This window comes from Xiphophorus maculatus, chromosome 13, assembly GCF_002775205.1.
Source record: "Xiphophorus maculatus strain JP 163 A chromosome 13, X_maculatus-5.0-male, whole genome shotgun sequence".
Classification (NCBI taxonomy): domain Eukaryota; kingdom Metazoa; phylum Chordata; class Actinopteri; order Cyprinodontiformes; family Poeciliidae; genus Xiphophorus; species Xiphophorus maculatus.
This window is the reverse complement of record NC_036455.1, coordinates 25306962-25321458: the sequence shown is the minus strand read 5'-3', so window position 1 is coordinate 25321458 and position 14497 is coordinate 25306962. Positions and strand designations below refer to the sequence as shown.

The 14497-nt window shown below is 39.3% G+C and overlaps 1 protein-coding gene across 2 annotated transcripts; it reads right to left on the bottom strand.

Moving 5' to 3' along the window:
* Positions 1-412: 412 nt before the first annotated feature.
* On the bottom strand, positions 413-10150 carry ppp1r10 (protein phosphatase 1 regulatory subunit 10). 2 transcript variants are annotated; one of them, XM_023345029.1, is made up of 19 exons: positions 10116-10150; positions 8513-9956; positions 6139-6247; positions 5955-6041; positions 5592-5727; positions 5451-5502; positions 5287-5376; positions 5081-5209; positions 4881-4986; positions 4669-4772; positions 4443-4573; positions 3642-3801; positions 3262-3405; positions 2846-3092; positions 2678-2753; positions 2384-2590; positions 2047-2170; positions 1617-1976; positions 413-1477 (listed from the first exon to the last, which is right to left on the bottom strand). In XM_023345029.1, the coding sequence occupies exons 3-19, from the start codon at positions 6243-6245 to the stop codon at positions 1320-1322; spliced, it is 2418 nt and encodes an 805-aa protein (XP_023200797.1). In that variant the 5' UTR covers positions 6246-6247; positions 8513-9956; positions 10116-10150; the 3' UTR covers positions 413-1319. The 2 variants fall into 2 exon arrangements, with proteins under 2 accessions (XP_023200797.1, XP_005804531.1); XM_005804474.3 differs by having other exon boundaries at positions 9671-9956.
* Positions 10151-14497: the final 4347 nt, after the last annotated feature.

Here is a 14497-nt window from a genome sequence, read left to right as displayed (position 1 = left end):
CCTCTAGTTCCATATCTTGAGCATTATATTCTGTGGAATAGTGACCACTGGTCACACTAACCAATTTAACCCGACGAGGCTTCTAAATTAATAAGTGTTTCAGCATTTCTAAATTAAATATGGTAAGTTTTACCTTTGTAAAAGTTAAAACCCATAAATACAGACAAAAAGATGGCAGACAACAACATGTTTCTAGTTTTAACAGTCTATAATCTGAGGTTAGATGTAAAAAAAAAATCATTGGTCAGAGTCGGATATTACTTAATTTCACATTTCAAGTCTGCAAAATAACTGAAAAAGAACACACACACACATATATATATATACTGTATATAGGTGTTTGTGTGTGTGTGTGTGTTCTGTATTCATACAGATCTTTTTGTTCTAACAATAGAAATGAAGACATTTCACACAGGTTCGAAGGCCAAGACTGTATCAAAAAATAAACAAAAAAGTTTGGAGGGAGCAACGTTTAACATTACATTCTCAAAGTCCCACAAGAGACAAAAAAAAAATCATTGTTTTCACAGAAAACACTTGTTATACGTGACCCACGAATGGATACATCATCTCTAACACTGACAACACAAACCCTTTCTGGGTTCACATGAGAGTACACAAGTTACAGGCAGTAGCTCAACAATAATGACCACAGTTATGCCAAGATTGTCACTTTAGACCCACAAATACAGGCGAGTCCATCATGCATGCAGAAAATGTCCATGTAGCACACTGCTCAGCTTTTTTAGCATCTGCTAGCATTTCGTATTAGTGACAAAAAAATAAAAATTGAAAAAAGTTGGACCTGCGTTGTTGGATTAGAAAAAAATGTATAGCTGCTCAGCTAAACCCAGTACAGTCTCACTGTGTTCTGTTTCACTAACCTTCAACAGTGCACATCCTTGGTCCAAACTACACTGGGGATGGTATTAACTGAAAGAATCTTACAGCAGCATAATATTTGGCACAAACTCCAAAGCCAAATTAAGAGGGATGTTTTGTTCTAAAAAAATTCTGAAAAAATATTTTGGTCAATGATATTCACGGCATGAAACACAGAGGAGAGCGATTCTATAAATAGCTGCAGCAACTCAAATATAGTGGTCAGGTCTTGTCTCAGTCTCACAGATCAAGAAAAACAATAAAACAAAATCACAACAAATACACTCGCGTCCCATCTCTGATCATGTTTCACAAATTCTGTTTGCTGTAGTCTCTCAAAGAGTCTGTCTGCAAAAGCAGATCTCATTGATTCATCAGCATAACTGCAGTCAGTCTGCCACTGTGGTTGTAGAAGACATGGGAAGCGACAGTGTCCCCTAGTGGCCATGCTGTGGGTGCTGGTTGTGTTGGTTAGGAGGGTAGTTGGGTGGTAGAGGTGGGCCGTTCACACCAGGGTGGTAGAAAGCACAGTTGCTTTCATATCTGCAACTTCCCTTCATCATGAAGTGACGACATACCGGCCTTTTGGACATATCTGTGACAAGGAAAGACAGTTACATAGTGACATAAGCTGGTTAAACAATTCTGGATGGTTTAAAACTCTTCAGTTCAATCTGTATGTTGAATAAGAAAATGTAATATCATCTCAGAATCTGTGATTTTAGCTCACGTACCATTCATGTTGTTGTGTCCTCCTCTGGGCCCTCCACGGCCCCTGCCTCTGAAACCCAGATCTCCACCACGACCCCGACCTCCTCGGTGGAAATGTCCTCCTCTGTGTGGGCCTCCTCTCATGGAGTCCTCTCCCCAATAGTTCCCGTTCTCTCCTCTGCCCTGTCCAGGCCGGGGCCCCATCATGCGAGGGCCTCCAGGGTTGTTGAAGGGCGGCCCATGGTTGTGAGGTGGAGGGGGATGGTTGAAACGAGGACCCCCAGGTGAGCTGTTGGGTGGGTAACCACCATTCATGGGCCCCTGCATGTGCATGTTGGTCATGTTGTTCATGCCTGGGCCGTGTCCCAGCAGCCCCAGGTTGACTGAGCAGAAAGAAGACATTAGTGTGTGTTCTGGAGGAAAGGTGCAGGATGGATCAGGACATGTGTTTACCTGGAGGTGGTCCTCCCTGTGTTTGAATCTGGCTCTGCTGCAGGGAACCCAGCAGCTGCTTGATCTTATCGGAGAAGTCTGGCTGCTTTATCAGCTCTTCAGTAGACTGACCACCAGAAGCTCCCTGATGACACAAAACAGGTATTAGCTTAGCTGAACAAGGTCTGTCTGCGTGTGTGTGTGTGTGTGTGTGTGTGTGTGTGTGTGTGTGTGTGTGTGTGTGTGTGTGTGTGTGTGTGTGTGTGTGTGTGTGTGTGTGTGTGTGTGTGTGTATTCTTTGAGGGCACTAGAAACCATGCTTAAAAAGGAGTATCTGTTGTTCAGATCCCATCAGTACCATGATGGATGAGAGCAGCTCCTGCACGTTGACCACCGGAGCTGTAGGGTTGCTAGTGGTGCTGGAGGCCTGGGGGCTGCGGGCGCTGCTGCTCAGGTTGACCATGAGGTTGGCCAGGACCGGCGGCAGCTTGGAGCTCTCACTCTGGGCCTGCTGGGAGGCGGCGTCTGCAGGCTCACCATAGTCCTCATCCATCATAGACGAATCCTGTAGGGAACAACACACACACACAGCTTAGTAGACAGCATAAGACATCACAGTAGTGACTGAGTGCTTGTGGGTCTGTGTACTAACTTCGTCCAAAGGAATGAGACAGGGGGGCATGGGTTCATACGGCTCTGGGTCTGGCTCATGAGGGCTGTCAGGTACACTGAGGAACACAACAGGTTAGGATGAAAACATTCAAAACTGCTTTCAGTGTTACAAGCATAGTACAGACTTCTGTTTAATATGCACACTTACCTCTCTTTACTGAGGAAGATTTCCTGTAGGATGCCCATCTCACGCTCTCTCTGGGTATGTTTCTCTGTGCTGTTGGCTCCAGGGGTCACCAAGCTGCCCGCCAGCGTCAGGGGCCTGGGTTGTGTCCAGGGGACCCTTTCTTCCATGGTGTCATGTGAAAGCCGACGAGCCATCTCAAACGTTTGCCTGTCCATCATTAGCTCCCGCTTGGCAGCCTCACCAAAATCTTTGATCTTGTTGACATTGACTGTAAATGAAATTTAAATAAACTATTTAAAGGTACTAGAAGGGACAACAAATTCCTTCTTTTGCACGATATTTTATACAAAGCATATGTTGTGGTTTTTGTTGCAGATTTACTTTGTGACTCTGATCAGTTTCCTCAGGAAAAAGCATGTCTATTAGTTCACACATACCTCTCTCTGTCTCATCCAAATCAAAATAGAAGTAGTGCTTGAGCTGCTCTTCCTCGGCCCAGTGGACGGTTTTTTTCTTTTTGCCCTTCTTGGTCAGGCTCTCCTCATCTGCACGCGGTTCTGCCAAGGCGTTGGGCTTCTCAGCTGAAGCACACAGGAACAGACATTGGTTTACTGTGCAAAGTCATACTTATCTGTCAGTAGCATTTAGCCGGTTAGCCAGATGGACCATCTAGTCCTCCAGATACAATGTGTTTCACTAACAGGTTAGGCTCAGACTGCAACACACTATTTAGGTTTGTGACAATAATTGTTTCAGATTAAAAAGTAGATTCTTGTACAATGTTGGTGAGATGTAGGACAGATTTTTTGGACCGTACTGTTGTCAGCTGTGTCTGGATCCTCAGCAGGAATTGGGGTCAAAGGCTGCTCTGGCTCCTGGTTTTCATCAGCAGCAATCGAGGAAGCAGATGTTTCTGGGGATGCAGGTCTAGCTGAAGATGGAGAATAGCCAGCTGGTTTGCTGTCAAATGGGTTTGTCTGAGGACAGAAAAGAAAAGAACAGCTGGTTAGAAGAAGAACTGCAGTTTTATAGTTTAAAACATTCAAGTTGAGTCCACATAATGAGCTGGGGGGACTAGCTCTTGCTGTGGGAGACACCCTGAGATACTGCTATGACTACATTACAAATCTGTGCAAATCTTTGTTGATATTCTGCTAATTTCACAATTCTGGTGCTTCCATTAAATAAACAACAACTACAATCACACTTGAATGAGCTTGTTCATGTGATAAGTCTTTCAAAAGCAAAATTGCCGTGAAAAAAGAAGTTAGATGAAACCAATCCACCAGACTGAAACCTTTTGTCATCTGTCTTTGATAGAAAGAGAAAGACAGGAGAAAAATAATTTATCATGCAAAGGGAAATTATTGAACTTGTTTCAACTTATCGTGCAATTTATTGGGTTATTGTTCATTGCGACAGGCATAGTAGCACCAGTAGTGTGGAATCCGTAGCATAGAGTAGCATCAGCAGTATAGCATAGCATCAGTAGTGCAGGATTAGATGTATAGTATCACTACACTAATGATGCTATAGTATATTGTGCTATGCTAATGATGCTACACTACTAATGCATCACTAAACAAATGATAGTGTACTGATGCTACACTATCAGTACCTTGGTTGATGTTGGTGAGACAGCTTTGGTGTTAGCAGGAGTAGAAGCACCAGGCGGTTTCTTCTTTTTGATCTTAATCTCAGGCACTGGGGCCGAGTTCAGGGCGTCCACAAAGTCTGTAGCTTCCATTGCTGCAATGAGGGGGAAAAACAACAGCTCATATCAACACTGTTATTCCATTAACTAGAAACACAAAGCTGCTTTGTTTTTCTGTGATTAAGCTTACGTAGAGCTGGAATTATCTTCATTTTGATCTCTTTGGTTGCGTTTGGAGGCTGATTGAGAGGTTTGTATTTTTTCTCAAGAGGTGGAGCGTCTGAAGGACCAGAACTATTGGTAAAAAACATTTAGTGTTCAATTTGGCAGACTGAACTAGATTCATTATCACATCACATTTTGGCACTGTTTTTAAAGATAAAGCTAAAAAACTGGCCTTACCTCGGCCTCTTGAGTAACGGGGCCTTTATGATGTATTTCTCGCCCAGCTGTGGTGCAGAGGACATCTTTTTAGGAGGAGTTGGGTTGGAAGCCTCCATCTCCAGACCTATCCAGTACAGACATATAATCATTACACATACACAAATACACAGTATATGCTGTATAACCCACAGGATCATTGTTGCTAAAGTCAAGCATACCTATGGAGCGAATCTTTGTATGGCTGGGTGCATGAGCTTTGGATTTCTCCTTCTTCCTCCCCTCATCTCCACTCTTTTCCTTCACATCCCTCACTGGCATCTTGCTCTCTTCCTTCTTCTTTTTTTTATCTTAAAGGAAAACAACAGTTTGTTAAAATGGTAGACTTTACAGTCTGTAAAAGAGTGAAAGATAAGTAAGTCTGTACCAGCAGGGGAACTGCCGCTGCTCGAGACACTCTGAGAACGAATTGTTGCCATCCAACCGTCCACCAAAACAGCTGCCAACTTTCTCAATTCTAAAAATAAAGAGTCCATGTTAGCACTGCAACACAAACCAGCTTTTATTTAACTTAAAGTGAAGTAAACTGACCTTCTGTTTCTGCACTTTTGCTCAGCTGTTTCACAAGTTTTGCTGTGTTGTTCTGGGAAAACAATGAAAGCCAACAGGATTACTAAAAGTAGCTGGACATGTGACTACATGTGTACTCCGTCGGAAAAATAAAGACATTACCTGTTTGAGATGGTCTACTTTAAGAGGAAGCTTCTGCAGTGTGAGCAGGATGAGTTGAAGCAGAGGGCTGTTGTTGGTGGTTTTTGAGTAGGTAAGCCAGGAATTGAGCAGCCTGTAGCCACCAACTCTGATGAACCTGTAAGAAGGAACTGTTGATTTAATGAAGACTACAACAGAGTCAATCTCAGCTGTGGTTTACATCAGGATCCATTTTTACTAGCACATTTATACACCAACAGCCAACTGAACACATTTAGATCATTTGAGTGTAAGGAAACCTAGCTGTAGCTCAGGGACTAGGAGTTAAATGGAACACTATACAACGGATTAATAATGGCAAGATATGGCATGTAGAAGTCCCACCTGTTAAGAATATCATGAGATTTCGTCTGCAGCAGCACGTTGAGGTACATACACCTACTGACCATCTTAGTAGAGGCTTTCATCAAGCTGCAAGGAAAAGAAAAGTAAGCAAAACTATGTTGGTACATTTATTAACAATGGAGGAGCAGGGGGCAAAGAGGTTCATCAGACTTGAACTTCTCACCTAAACACCTTCGGGACTCCCTCCAGACTGCGCAGCTCACCATCCTTTCCCAGCAGGGCTTCAACGCCTTTCAGAATCTCCCTGGGGTCAACTGGTCCCTTCGCCATGTCTGAAACACACACCACTCTATGAATACACACATTAACAAGTCAAAAGCAGTAAATATTACATTTTTCACACACACATGGTTCTGGGCTCCATTGTCTGCCTGCCAAACAAAATCAAAGCTAAAACACAGACTGTTGGCTAAGACCATGAATAGCAAAGTGCTTTGTGCTCTTCCACCACAAGGACTTCAAGACAACTTCAACTAAAGTGAATTTGGACCAACAAGGTTAGAATGACATCTCTGCATCAATTAGAATGCAGAGCCTCTACAGGAGTACAAGCAACTGGTACTCCTGTAAAACACTGTCTGACTACACTAACTTGTCTGCATTGGTTCAAAGGTCAGACAATAACAGCAACATTAGTGGAGAAGTGCCCTACATCTTTCAGAACACTGAACATCTTAACTCATCATTTCTCTGGTTTAACAGGTTCCACAAGTTGAGACATCCACATACACGGATCTTATATTCCAGAAACTTACACTACTGCTCTGACAAGCACTGGTAGTTTTGCCTCATACTCAAGGCATGTAGAGTTGTTCCCTGCACTCAATTGAAATCAGTCCAACAGGAATATGAGTTCCAAGTACTGCACAATCTCTCCTCCCACAAATTTGCTCACAAGAATAAATATAATCCCATACAGTGTATATTGTGTGTGTGTGAGACAACATATTTATTCCAGTTTAGGTTAAAAGTACAAAGTGAGAGACAGTGTTTATAAAATTGATCCATGAAGCACATCCAACAAAAATACATTTTATTGATTTTTTTTTATTATTTCGGTTGAAGAAACAAAACTCTATTTTCACTCTATGTTACACAAAAACAAAAATTTGGACACACCTTCCAACTTATTTTCATAAATAAGTTAATTTTTCTTAGCTTTACACTATCTGCCCTCTAATTAACATTTTCTAAGCCCGAGGCTGAAATAAAACATCTTTCTCTGTTGACTACTGGTCTGACAGATACTCAGACCTGCAGGGAGCAGGACAGGTCATCAGTCCAACAGGAAAAGATTCTGATCACAAGAGAAACGGCACTGAGTTACAATATTTTGATTTGCTAGTATAAATTCTAAAGTAGTCAGAAAATGTAGAAATCTTTAACTTACACCCTTCACTGTGTGATCAGGGGAATGTTTCATTAATACGACACAACAGTGCCTTAACAGTTAAATGTGTTAGAAATAGAGGAAAGGGTATTTGTCACTATCATCAGATAAGGCCCAAACTATTCTTACCCCAGGCAGATTTCATTTTGCAGTTTGTTTCTTCTAGTCTGAAATAATAGTAACTTTTTGGAGTGGCCCAGTCAGTCCTGGCTTGAATCCTACTGACAATCTGTGACAGGAGTTTAGTATTAGGGTGACGACCAGGAGGCTTACCAGCCTCAGAGACCTGGAACTCTTAAGGTGTAAGTCATAACAATAGTAGAAAAAATGCAAAAAGCAGGTTAGCAATTTGTAAGAGGGTGATTGCTATGACGTCAAAAAATGTTTTTCATTGACTGATGTTACAAATATTTCTTTTAAATTTACAAGAAATGCAAATTATTTTTATGGAAAATTTATACTCATTTTACATTTTTTCCTTCACCTTTTCAGCAATACACATCTCATTTCCTACAAGAAACAAACTTCTTGGGTGAATAAAAATAATTCAAAATCTAAATTTGCCAGGGATATGAGTAGTTTTGGACACAAATGTACATTGTTACTTTTAGATTTTCTTTACCATTATTATATGTCGCCTTTAAAAAAAGAAACACAGAAAGTAGCTATGTTTGACTTATACTGTCACATTACATGGCAAAGGCCTAAATGGCACAAGGGAACGGTTGTATAACAAGTTTATGAATACATGAATACATTTTCCATTATTTGACTTTGTTAAATCATTTTAAAGTCATTATGTAGGTGATGCTTTAAAACAGGGGTGCCTAAAGTCGGTCCTGGAGGGCCGGCATCCTGCATGTTTTAGTTCACTCTCTGGTTTAACGCACCTGGATCCAATGATGGCTTGGCCTAAGAAAAACATTGACATGCTGAGAAGGTTGTTACTACCACCAGGGAGAGAACTAAAACATACAGGATGCTGGCCCTCGAGGACTGACTTTGGGCACCCCTGCTTTAAAAGCATGCATTTATCTCTGATTATTAATAATCAAACTATTTTTGTGCCAGTGTCTATTCAAGTGCAGAAGCCGTAGTCCTGCAGGAAACAAGTTGAAATGATAATGTCAGATTCATCAGATCTTACCCGTGTAACAGTTGTAGTAGAAGTTTTATATTGTCTCACACCTCCACAACACTGCAAATACCTGACACCCTGTAAATGTCACAATAGTTATACAAATGCATAGTCATTAAAATAGAAAACATGACCCTAATTTAGGTGGGGGAAATGTTATGGGTCACATAATGGTGTTACTGCACATATTCAAATCATCTGAGTGGATTTAGTGAGCAAGACTGCCACAGAATGTTTGCTAAAAAATCAAGCTACCAAGGAAGAAAAGGATTTTTTTCTTGAGCACAATAACTACACTAAGCGAATCCTATTTCACAAGCACCCTATCCTTTGAAAGGCTGTGCTGATTTGTCCCAGCAGAGGCAGCCTACAAGCCTGCATCACCACTTCTCAACTAGAGGGAGGGAACTGCAGTCTGACTTCAGCTAAGTCCCACCCCCACTTAACCACTTCCTAGGTACACCAGTCCCTCATACAAACAATGGGTGTTGCAAACACCGTGATGGCCGATATCAGACATATACACCAGCGTGACCAACGAACTAGATCGCAGACAGTCTATGCTCGTTCCGAAAACATTAGAAAAAAACATCAAAAATCTTCATCCGGAAAGTTAGCGCCGAGTTGTCCGAGGACGGAAAGCAAATAAAGGCCAATCCACAATGTTTGTGCTTCGATGTACGGCTGGGCCACCATCCTGCAATCTTTATCCACAGATTGCCGTCTACACCACGCTCAGTGTCCATGTCCTATATTTATCGACAAAATGGGCTTCATATTGTGTCCCTACCGCAATCTTTATGTGCAGATTGCGGTAGATTTGCGATCCTTGAAAGAACCTCTATGAAACGCAATTTTCCACATAAAATTTCCGAAATATGTATTTCCTTTCTATCCTTAGGGCAATCTTTATAAACAGATTGCTTATGAAAATACTACCATTATCCTGTTTAAACTTTTTATTTTAACAATTTGTCCATCCTGTCTCACACACAAAGGAACGGGGCAATGCGCGCCCGTCCTCTTTAGCGTGTGAGCTCATACTAGAATATATTTGCCCAGAGCCAAACTATTATACGAGCTCTGTTAGCTCGCTACCGATAGCTAGCCGTAACCTACAACAATTTCATTGGAGTAATGTCGATTTAACTTCAAAAATGAACTTACTATTGATACTATAGATCCTCAGCGTCTCGGCTATATTATGATGTACTTTTTCAAGCACTTATAGCTCATAATGCATTTATATGTCGTCAACCTTCATGGTTTTAATTATCATCAGAAAGACTTCTTATGGACTGGGCTGTGCTAGCTAAACGCTAGCCTTTTCTTCTGGACCAACTGGAGGCAAAAATAGTAATCAAATGTCCATTACTTGAAGGGAAAAAAATGAAATTGAGAAGAGCTGTTTGAAGTCCTCGACGGCTCAGTCTTCGGCAAAGCAATTTCAAACCTGCAGAAATACACAAAAACCACAAATTCACATTCAACTGACTGTTAAACACCCCCGTCCTTGATAATATTAAGGGATTTTATTATCCTTAGTAGTATTTTTCGCATTTAAAAACCACTGGTGTCTTATCGCTCCCCAAATTTTACTGTCTTTACTTACCTCTGACCAAATCCGCGAATGAGCTCGGAAAGGAGGGACTTAGCTTTTATACTGCATGACGTTTTTGACGTCATGACCAATAGTTTTGTCCATATAAGCACTAACAAAATGGTGGAAAACCGACCTTGCTTCTTTGCTCAAGGACGTAATGGCGAATCTCAGATGGTAGGGGGAAAAAATCCTCTAAAAGGCTCAAAAGTTAATATTAAAGTTGGTTTATTTTGAATCACTCGGTACATAATTAAAATACTATGACATTCTGATGATTAAATAAAGGTTGTAGTCATTATTTTATACAGAAATTTTATTTCACATTCTATTTAAAATGGCGACTGTTTTGGTGGTCACATCCATGTGTATTAGAGGTATAAACGTCGTACGTCAATGAAAGCTGCCATATTGGGGAGGCATTCATCGTCCGGATTTCCCCTGAGGATTTCAACACAGCACCTAGGTCCTAGGAGATTCCTCCGCAAGATAGTTATGTACAATTGAGAAAATATCACTGATTTTAATGTAATTTATATACAATGTTGAGCATAGCGATTACTAGTCTATTTTTACCCAATATTTTTTCAGTTATCATCAAGTAATCATACTATATCGAAGCACTTTTTTAACAAGACCTAAACTATATATTTTCTTTAAACTCTACTGTGCTTGTAATATGATACTCTGTTGGTAAAATGAGATGTCATATGCAAATTAAAAGAAAAGCTAAGAAAAACTAAACAATTGGGGTCACCTCCTTTTTTTGATTCTACACTTTATTTCAATAGCACCAAGCCTTTTGGCAGACTTTTTATGACCCCAAAGAGCTTCACATTACGTTCAGACCTTTACCCATTTATGCACAGATTATTTCACTTATAACATGGAAAATAATGTCTTGTTATAAGTAAAATAATATGCCAGTGAAGCTAGCTAGTTAGCCTAGACTGCCTACTTGCTGGTTCCACTAGCAATTTATTTTTATTATAACTTGGGAAAAAGGTCTTGTGTTTAGTTAAATAATCTACCAGCGGAAATAGCTAGATGGCACGGTCTGCTAACTAGCTAGTTAGCATTAACTGTTTACTGTCTATTTCCACTGGTAACTTATTTTACTTATAACATTGGGGATAGGTCTTCCACTGGTAAATTATTTCACTTATAACATGGGGAAACATTCCATATTTTTTCTTCTGCTTTTGCCTTTGCAGAATAAACTTTGTGGTGACAACTGCAGCTTTAACTGGGAACGGTTTTCCGTCAGGAAAGGTCTTGGAGGCAGCTGGGGATTTTGCAGTAGCTCTAGACTTTCTGATTCAGATCCATGGGTCATAAAATAGATCATACAATGTCATTCTGTCATTTTAGAGGTTCCAGGTTTTAAAAATATGTTTCAAATTCCATCTAAATTAAAATGTTTAGCAGTACCCAGTGAAAATTTCTGAATATTTTGTCTGTTTCCAGGACCGATCCCTGCTCAACACATTACTGATAGATGAATATTTACTGACACCGGCTGTTTAAGCATTAAGCTCAAAAACCTTCCTCTAAACACCATTAACAAAATATTCAACATGACATGTTTTAAGGAACTTTATTTTATTTCACAACTGCTCTTTAAATCACTCCCCTGTCACAGTGTTAGAGGGCAGAAGCCCGTTTCCAATTCAGTTCCAGCTTAAATTCTCCCACACATAATCATCTTGACTTCTAATGGTTTACGTTGTAATTGGTATAGATATAGAAAACCAACCACAAAAAGCAATAAATAATAGTTGATAATAATAGTCAGATAAGGAATCTGAAGCTAATTCTGCACTAAATGGACAGACATCAAGAATACATATTCCAGATAGCAAAGTATGAGTGAATCAATGTTGAAATATAGTCAGACAGAAACATTGAATTCACGTTGAAGCCTGACTTACATGTTGAATCAACGTTAGGGTTTCAACCATAACTGATCAACTGATCAAACTAGTCAATGTTGATTCAACCATCATCTGAATTTGGATCTACATGCACGTTTGTGTTGATTTTGTTTTGAATAAAAGTTAAAGAATGAATATTGATCCATGTACATTTTTTGGTCTGATAGGTCTACATCATAACATACCATTAAAAGTTTCTTCACTGGTGTTAAACACACAATTGTGTTGGCAGATAATGGGTATTATCTTGTTCAAAATTATCTTACATTACCATATTTCCAAAAAGGTGTGTACACAAACTTAGATTTTACAACATGGCATTAATATTGCAATTTATTTAGAAAAACAGGTAAGAAATGTAAACATATTTGACTCCTTCTTGGCTGACAGAACAAAATTCTATTGTCCATGGAAGAACAGCATCCATGATGTTAAGCCTGGTACTCTATGAACCAGCGAAACAGTATGAGTTGTGGTAATCCAAGTTTGACTCTGGTTGGTGTCACTTTAGATCCTTGATGCCTTCCTCCTGTTCTGGAGCATAACGAAGCCAGTTTTACTGTTGTCCTCGGCAGTCAGCTTTGGGTCAAACTGCAGAGCAGCAGCTGAAAAACACAACAATAAGAGTGAGGAAGATGATGGTTTTGGCCAATTAGAAAGATGAAAAAACATTTGAAAACCTTTGAAATATTAATGTACTGGTTATGAGTCTAAGAACAAACATAGAAACTGTATATAATGGTTCCACTTGTACACTCAGTTAAATTAATAAGGATATGTCAATGAATATTCATGAATATTTATATTAATATCAGCTGACATATAAAATCACACATTTGTCTATTAAGCTGCAGCATAGGGGCAAAACAATGTAGTAATTTTTCAATGACTTTTCACAGACAGCTTCTCATATTTTTTCTATAGCTTTCTGCCTCTGTAATTCAGTTCAGTTAAATAAAAATACTTTATTGATCCTGAAGGGAAATTAAATAACTATCGATCTCACTTTCTCTCTCTCAGTCAGTCTCTCTTCAACTATTCTGTCAGATTGTATTCATGCAACATCAAGATTCTTACATCAAACATCCACATTAGCTGAGATTATTATTAGAAGAGGCTGTTTATCAATGTATTTCTGGCAGATCTGAAGATTTTTTAATTATTTTCTAACTTTTAATATTCTATGTTATTTAGTTGATTAAAAGACAGTATACAAATTTGCTAAAAACAATAAACCTAAATTTGAACTCAGAATTGATGAAAACAAATATGTTTGGTTCAATAAAAGCACAGCATTTGTGGCTGTATGGTATGTGTAGTGTTAAAGCAAACTTTGGGCCAATGAATTTAGTTCTCAGATGCATGATTACCCAGTGTTTGTTATACATATTACAGCCATTTCCATATCCATTTTCTTATCTGACAGTAAATATCAATATTCCACTCACTGTTCGGTAATTTATTTTCAGGTTGTTCCTATGAAACAACCTGAAACGAAGGTTGTTTCAGGTTGCACAACAAGCCAAGTCATGTTCCATGGTGGTATGTTTTGGGATACAACAATCATAGAGTTTGATGGTACAATTATAGTCTGGGGAAGAAAAAACAATTTCACAATTATTATTACTGTATGTGTCACTTATTTACCAAAATGGATGAATAACAGATTTGTAATCTGAGGCTTTATTGTATTTCCCTCTCAAACTTTCATAGTTAATGTTTTCAGACAGTTGTTACCTTGTTGTTGTCAACACATAAATGTAAAATATAAACTGAAAAATTAATTTCTTTGGGTTTAAGCCTTTTTAAAATATTTGTGTTGGTGAGGTTCTATAGTGACACCAATAATAATAATAGGTTCTATCTGTCAGTGCTTTTAATAAAACTCAAATACTTTACAATAACATAATTTATGAACGTAGAAACTGCAACACATTTATCATACACTTAAATAATAACAAAAATTAAGTAATATCACCACTAATAATAATAAGTAAAAGTTGTCTGAGATGTCAGCTGTTGGGGTCAGTTTGAAAAGATGGATTATAAATTTGTTTTTAAAAGAGAGGTATGAGTGAGTCTGGTTTTCTGAAGGGAAGGAGTCTCAGAGGGTCAGGCTGCAATATTCTCCTTTAACTTCCATTTTCACTCTTCAGTCCAGTTTTCTCTTTTTTATCCTTCCACCTGGCTGCGCCTAATTTCCACGCACACGTAACACAAATGTTATTGTAAGTGAAAGCTCTGATATTAAAATCTGTCTAGCTGACATGAACCAGACAGAACACCCAACACGTTAACATGTTACAGGCATTTGAACACGAGGTCCTGGCAAGGAGCTGATGTGGTGACAGCGGAGACAGCCAATTACACGTTAGCAAGAAATTTAAGACCCAATCGATGAGCTTGTGGACGGTCTCAAAATAAAAAAGATTCTGCTTCAGGAGCTGTTTTCCGCTCGGT